Source organism: Apium graveolens, chromosome 7, assembly GCF_009905375.1.
Source record: "Apium graveolens cultivar Ventura chromosome 7, ASM990537v1, whole genome shotgun sequence".
NCBI classification, from domain to species: Eukaryota; Viridiplantae; Streptophyta; class Magnoliopsida; order Apiales; family Apiaceae; genus Apium; species Apium graveolens.
In genome coordinates this window covers 2,802,082-2,809,691 of record NC_133653.1, presented here as the reverse complement: position 1 = coordinate 2,809,691, position 7,610 = coordinate 2,802,082, and the positions used below count along the sequence as shown (strand labels likewise).

The following is a 7,610-nucleotide window of genomic DNA, read 5'->3' as shown; positions in this document are numbered from 1 at the left end:
AATCGAGATATAAAAAATAATATAATCTATGTTTATTTATAATAATAAAATATCTTTATTATATTCAGTAAAAGTGTTTGTTTTGGATTTTACACGGAGATTTTTAAAATAAACTACACCAAACATCCGTAAAAAAATCTTTTATTATTTCCTTTTCAGAATTATACGTGCACACCCTAGTGCACACCCTTTAATGATATTAAAACCAAAACTTCTGTTATAGAAATCGGCCGATCTTTCAAAAATCGTCGATAAATCGCTCAAAAATCGGTAAAAAATATTTGTCTGATTTGACCGATTTCTGAAAAATCGCCGATAAATCATCCGTTTTCTAAAAATCGTCCGATAAATCGCAAATCGGTACCTCAACCGAATAATTCCGATTTCCGAAATCTGTAACACTGACCAAAACAGAGTTATGTGTATTTTTAATCCAAAATCATCTTTTATAAGGATAATTTGGTCATAATACTAATAAATGGGTGTACATCTATTAGTTGTGCTCCCTAAATTTAATAGGTTAAGCTGAGGCTGATTCAAAACCACACTTGTCATTCCTCAACTTCGCCAAATCACTGCCAATCAGCTATGATGCAACCTATAGTATACATTTTTTCCTTTCGATATCTTGAGAAACTTGAATATTATTCTCGTCCTGATGGAAAATCGCAAACTCGTTCAAATACTAACAAGTACAAGCTTAATTCTAAAGATGCCTAACAAGTAACAATGTCTAGTACATTGTTGTTGCTATTAATTTAGAAGTAAAACAACAAAAACATCTAACAACCAGCTTCAACAGAAAATCCACTCACCATTGTCTCCCTCGGAAGCACTAGCAGCAACTTGTCCATCCTGTACTCATCAGTTCGACCCTTTACCTGGTAATATGTTCAACATCGTACATCCCAACTAGGGATGTATTCTAGCAAAACACAGTCAGGCTCGAGCTCGAGTTCAAGCTCCACCGAGCTACGAATTTTGAGCTCAGCTCAACAAAAGTTCGAGCTCAGCTTGCTCGAATCTACTATACTAAATGTTCAGTACATTTCCATTACTTAAAAAGAGAATCTTTCTCGACAAATATTCAGTACATTTCTGACAGAAATTCTAACCTCTGTGATGGATAAGTCAAACTTGTGCCATCAAGGAGACCTGACCATAGTAATTATGCAACAAAAGCAGTCCGGAGATGGTCTGGTGTCCAACTCTACCACCACGACCACCCAAGTTTAGAGATAAACACCTTAACACATAATAAATGAGGCAGAATCTTATTCATAAATTACTCAGCTCTTTGATTTTTCTACGAGCTGCAGTGTTTGATAGATAATATGTCAATTTACTTGTAGACCAAAAAGTACAGAACAAATTTGAATTACAAACAGGGGGAAGGGGATTCGTTTATTCATTTGGATACAATGCACACAACATCTTTCTGTTGATCTGCCAAGACAAATTTTCAATCACTTTAAGATTAATGTCATGATATCTATATATGCAATGGCTCTAATAGGTTGTAGAAAAAAAAATAAAAGACTAGTAACTACAAGTCTCACAAATCTACATAAAAATTCAACTCCACAAACCATATCAGTTCTGTCGTCTCGAGCCACCTAAAACTTAAAATTGCTTGCTCGACATTTAACTGAATCAGGTCCTACAATATATATCAACCAAGATAAATACAGATTAAAATGCCATTTGTAATTACCAGGCTTCTGTACAACATAAACGGGGATCAAATAAGCTAGCAAATAGGATCATTATCTATGCATACTGCATGTGTTCAAAATGTAACACAAAATATATCCCCATGTTAGGTAAAATGATATAGAATCAATGGCTAAAGAGGAGGGAGGACTTGTTATTATCCGTTGTTAAGTTTCAAGTGACCGGATTGAACGAGATCATGGTATGTCATAATTCATATTTCTATTCAAGTTCAGTGTAAAATGTACAGCAACTACACTATTAACTTGTAATCTGTTCAATATTGTTCCTCCCAGCCAGGAAGTCATGCATTGGTTGTTATAGCTTTACTCAATTTCTTTGATTCTAGAAGCCTTACATTTTTATTTTAATTATTCTGACATCACACCCTCGGTGTTTAAGGTAAATGTTTTCGATGAAAGCAGGTAAAAAAGAGTACATCAATCTGCACTCTATTTTCATGCATATTTGTAGTCAAAAGCCCAGCTATTAGTACAATCTGTACCTTGCATTACTTACAAAGAGGATCATTATTAACAAATATTCACTACGTATATTTCTAGAATGTTAATTGAGAAAAACTAACATTCCTAAACCAATAAAAATCTCGGATTTGTAGAAATTAACAATATAAACACAAAGATAATGGGGATTGGGAAAACTACAGAAGTCAGCAAGTGACTGTTTCTAACAGAGTATCTAACCTCTGTAGGTTGAACAAGTCAAACTGGTCCGTCCATGCCATCTAAAAGACCTGACCATAGTCCCTTTGTTGGTGGTAGTTGCGCAACAAAAGCATTCCAAGGAGGGTATCCAACTCCACTACCACGAACACGACCACTCAAGCGTAGAGATAAATACCTTGTACATAGAATTAATAAATCATTTTTTCAAAGATAACCACTCATCCCTTTAATGTCACAAGCTATGATGACTTATAGCTGATATGTCCACTAACTAGTATTACTAGAATGTAAGGAACAAATTAATACTAAGATCATGTAAATGTAATTTTGAATGATCTTAGAAAGAACAAGAGAGCTGAAGTGTAATAGTATATCTGTAAGTTAAGTGATGCTTCCTTAAATTTTAAGATAGACAAATCAATTGAATACTTACACAGGAGATTCGGTTGAAACATTGGCCAGTTTCTTTTGTTCATTTAACCACCTGTTGATCATATATATAAAAGCGTAAGTAATGTTTATCCTATACATATCATTTGGTTATCTCTGAGAGAGAACTTACTCGGACCACTCGGTCGAAAAAACAGGTTTTAGCTGCCAAAGCCTTTTCCGTTTTTGAGTCAGCTCCTTCATTTCTTCACTCTCAAAATTAGGTAATTCCCCATCTGTGGCAAAAGGGACAACGAGCACCCCTCTTTCAAGAAGACTCTCGGTGAAAGGTTCACTTAGTTTAAAAGATTCAGAAATGAAAGATGAAGGGCCAGAAACCAATACAAGACGAGCAATTCCTCTAAAATCACCGACAGGAATAACCTTTTTCTCATCTACACGAAGCTTAAGATTCGAAAGGTTTTCCTCTCTTGTCAGCCTAGCCAACTGGGCATTCTTAGCATTATTATCCCTATAATAAAGAAACGCGCATACAGATACAGCTGCAATATCTATGCCAAGACCCTCAAGAATGTTAGTGACTTCACCTGCTCTCGAGGGATTCGACAACGCACCAATCAGTTGGGTAGTAGCTATTAGTCCTCCGAGAGAAGCACTGGCAATAAAAGCAAGATAAAAAAACATCCGAACTGATCGAAATGGAGAAAGAACTTCACTCCGAATCTTAGCATCTGTACTGAACAACCAAAAAACTAAAATCACTTAAAATTGCCATTAAAATTAATTACCAAAATGTACCATATTTTCATAAAGAAGAACAAACTTAACTAAACATTACAATCTTAATGTTACAATATCTGTTCTCTTACAACCATCTTCTACGGCCATAGTGCATTACATAATAAAATTTTAAAAAGTCGACATCGTTTCTTTAAACTACTAAAGCTCAGCAAACCAGTAACATTATGATCTCATCATTTTAGACAACAAAAGAACAACTTAATTCCAACATTATCTTCAGTCATGTACTCAACCAACCTAAATACAAGATACATTATAAAACCCGAAAATTCGATAACACGACACAGAATAAAATCACTATAAACAAACCATCCTACATCACCACAATTCATTATCATAACAATAACTAAACAAACCATTCTATCTAGTACAATCATCCAATCCAAATTTCAACAAATTCAAATATAAACACATCTTCCTGATAAAGATTGCATTTTTTTAAGTAATACACTAATAATCATTACATACATTTCAACATCTGAAAATTCGATAACACTACACAGACTAAAATCATTATAAAAAAAACCATCCCACATCACCACAATTCATAGAGATAACAATAACTAAACAAACCATTCTATTTATTTTAATCATCCAATACAAATTCTAATAAATTCAAATAAAAACACATCTTTTTAATAAAGATTGCATTTTTATCAGTCATACACTAATAATCATTACATACATTTCAAAACCCGAAAATTCGATAAAACTACACAGACTAAAATCACTATAAACAAATCATCCAGCATCACCACAATTCACAAAAACATCAATAACTAAACAAGCCATTTTATCTATTTTAATCATCCAACTTAAGTTTTTATAAATTAAAAAAAAAACACTTCTTTTTCTTTTTCTTTAAAATAAAGATTGGATTTTTATAAGTAAAACACTAATAATCATCACATATATATGTTGTATACCTGAATTGGGGAGATGGGGTTGGCTTATCAGAAGCAGAGCAGGTGAGCAAGAAACGCATGTGCTTCCTGCGCCACTGAAATGAAGAGGTGATGATAGTTGCAGTGGAGAAAATAAAGGTTGAATCTTTAGGGTAGATTTGGCGGGAAAAGGCCAAGATTTTGGGATGGCCCAAATTAGAGATGATGATCATGCTCATTGTGAATGGCTTCACTCTTCACTGGTTATTTTTATCTGGGTTGCTAATATGCGCCAAGTGTGTTTGTTTAAGGCTTTGTTAGAGTTTGTAGCCAAACACGGTCTTATTGTAAGCTTAAATTTTCAATTTTTTTGAAAGAGCTTATTATTTTCTTCAATCTTTTTTGAAAAATTATCAAAAATACTATACTTAAAAAACAATTTAAGTTTGTTTGCAATTTACCATCTTTTAAAAAATATGGTGAAATACGGTTTGCAACCAAAATCAATTACATATGCAACTTTTCTTTAAAAACTGAAATTTTTAAAGTTACAATTAGGTTACATTTGAGGTTGTATTTTGCAGTGGGTTGCAAAATCGTGTTTCTGTAAAAAAAATTAAAAAATCGTTGCAAAATAAAATTTAAAAAAATTGTATTTTTACAAAAAAAAAATCAAAAAATTGTTTTTATGAAAAAAATTGTTTTTTAACTATAGTATCATTTTATTGATTAAAAAATATACAAGGGTATGATGTAGGCCACTAAGAAAGTACGCCGAAATATCTTGTTGAATTAAAAAAAAGGTTCTTCAAAAATATAATTTGTCAACCCTGCAATCATAGCATTTCTGTTTATGATCTCATATTTTCAACTATTCGTGCATACCTTAAATTTATAGTTGCATAACTTTTGTTGATATTGAGACCAAAATACCGTCATCTTCAACGATAATTTGATCATAATTTTAATAAATGAATATGCGGTGGGCACATATCAACTCAATTCAATTATAATGAATACTTGCATATTTAGCTTCACTCTACTCCTCCTGTACCACTTAAAAAAAATTAACTCTAATTGCTCCTTGGTTTTTGCTAATTGAAAAAATGATATATACAGAGTAAATTATTGTTGTAGGCTTGTAGCATACCGTTCTAAATTTCACTCTAATTGCTCCTTGGTTTTTGCTAATTGCTCCTTGATTTTTGCTAATTGCTATCAAATGCGCTCTTTTTAATGGTACTTACAGAAAAAGAATGTGATCGATGATGAATATAATTTAGGAATCTAAACCGTAATCGATAGGTAATATTATAAGAACTTAAATTTTAAGTCAAGACAGAGGTGAATCGAGGAATTTTAATTTAGTAGGATACCGGACGAATTGACAGATCCAGGAATATTAATTTAGGGGGACACCGGGCAAATTTTGAGAATACCCTTTTATATTTTGGGAAAATGAATTTTTTCGTCACTCAACTTATTGTGCGTTTAGAAACTTACCACTCAGCTATAATGATGAAAAACGTAAAATTTGATTTTATGGAGGATACGTGTCCCCGTGCCCGACGGTGGCGGAACCAGAGGGCAACTGCAACAGAGAATATTGGAGCATGCAGTTCTCAGTGATTCTGCAGGTTTCTGAAGTCTGCTTGATTCTCATGCATTATAAATGAGACATAAAAGAGATCAAATCCACGTTTAACTTCACATTATGCGGCAGTTTAAGTTCAAATATGTTAACAAAACTATTCTTCTTCCCCTGGTTTCTCAATCCATGTGCTACTTAAGCACTAAACTTGGATGTTGTTTAATCCATTTTTAAATGCAGGTCAACCTTAATAAAAAATTATTTTATCAGGCATAATTATGTTGCTCCATGTTCTATTCGAATAATTTTGTAAGAAACTAGCTGAGTGATATTTATTGTCGTGGACGAAATCAAGAGGAGCTATATGTTCAAACTTCGGCTAAACTGAACATTTTAGTAAGAAGTTTTTTTATAAATTTACTATTTTTAGTTAAATAAGTAGAAATTTTACTTTAAGTAATTGCTCGTCTCTAATAATTAACAAAAACTAGTTTTAGTCCCGACTTTTTTATGATCCTCGTTCCGTCGCAGACCACGGACATATACTATTATATTAAAAAATAAAAATCAAACATTAAAAATTTGGTTGTTGATGGTTGGTGGTCATTGATTACTCAATTCAGTGTCGTCAGATCAAATCGATAAGAACCGTTAGATTTATTCATAAAAATTAGTACTCCCTCCGTCCCTAAAAACATTTCATCTTTGTGTTGAACACGTTTGTCAATACACATTTTTAATTGTTAATATCTTTAATTTTGTATTAGTATTAAATATAAAAATTTCATTGTATCAAAATACCCATAAATACGAATCCAACAAAATCACTCATGACAATGTTTGATCTTATAGATTAGACGTAAATTAGTAGTCAATCGCTTACCGCGAACAGTAGCGAAAGTCAAAATAAGAAAAACAAAATGGGACGGAGGGAGTATTATTTAAGAGGTATAAGGTTCGAATTCTGGCAGTAACATATTAAAATTATAAAAGAAAATAGTATTATTTAAGAGGTATAAGGTTCGAATCCTGGCAGTAACATATTAAAATTAGAATTTACAATATATAATGATAAAAACAACCGTGCATTAGTATATATTATTTACAGTTCAGTAATTAAAAGAGAGACTGTAAGAAAAATAAACAAAGAAAATTTTCATTATATTCATCACTGTATGATTTTACAAACTGTATAAACTTTTGTATACTACAAAAAAGAAAAAAGAAAAGCCTCATCTTCCTCTATTTACAAAATGCCCAAAAATCTTAAATACTTCAGGCTTTTTGGAGAGGGCTTGTATGTATGCTATCTGTTCTTTCTTGTATGTTTGTTACATGCTACTTGCATGTCACTCTTCACTAGATTTAATCACAACAAATAAAAAAACAAAATAATTGTATATGTGAATATGTGTATATGTGTATCTGTGTATATTATATTTATGTGTATGTATGACAAGTATATCTCCCTGGCTTTTTTTACGAGGTTGAGTGTATTTGATTATAAGAAAATTACTAAAAAGTAAATGTTTCTGAGTCCGGTAC

At 32.1% G+C, this 7,610-nt stretch overlaps 1 protein-coding gene across 1 annotated transcript; it reads right to left on the bottom strand.

Annotated features, from left to right (window-relative positions):
* Positions 1 to 700: 700 nt before the first annotated feature.
* On the bottom strand, positions 701 to 4,792 carry LOC141672704 (protein LOW PSII ACCUMULATION 1, chloroplastic-like). The gene is made up of 5 exons (XM_074479351.1): positions 4,517 to 4,792; positions 2,962 to 3,525; positions 2,833 to 2,883; positions 2,418 to 2,574; positions 701 to 1,660 (listed from the first exon to the last, which is right to left on the bottom strand). Exons 1-4 carry the CDS (start codon positions 4,711 to 4,713, stop codon positions 2,436 to 2,438), a joined length of 951 nt encoding a protein of 316 aa, XP_074335452.1. The 5' UTR covers positions 4,714 to 4,792; the 3' UTR covers positions 701 to 1,660; positions 2,418 to 2,435.
* Between the last annotated feature and the right edge of the window lie 2,818 nt (positions 4,793 to 7,610).

What these genes read in the sequence shown, in the direction of transcription:
- LOC141672704 (XM_074479351.1), bottom strand. Translation starts at nt 4,713, where the DNA reads ATGAGCATGATCATCATCTCTAATTTGGGCCATCCCAAAATCTTGGCC. An exon ending in ACCCCATCTCCCCAATTCAG is followed by an intron (nt 3,526 to 4,516) that starts GTATACAACATA and finishes TTGGTTGTTCAG; the next exon opens with TACAGATGCTAAGATTCGGA. An exon ending in GTTTCAACCGAATCTCCTGT is followed by an intron (nt 2,575 to 2,832) that starts GTAAGTATTCAA and finishes TCTATGTACAAG; the next exon opens with GTATTTATCTCTACGCTTGA.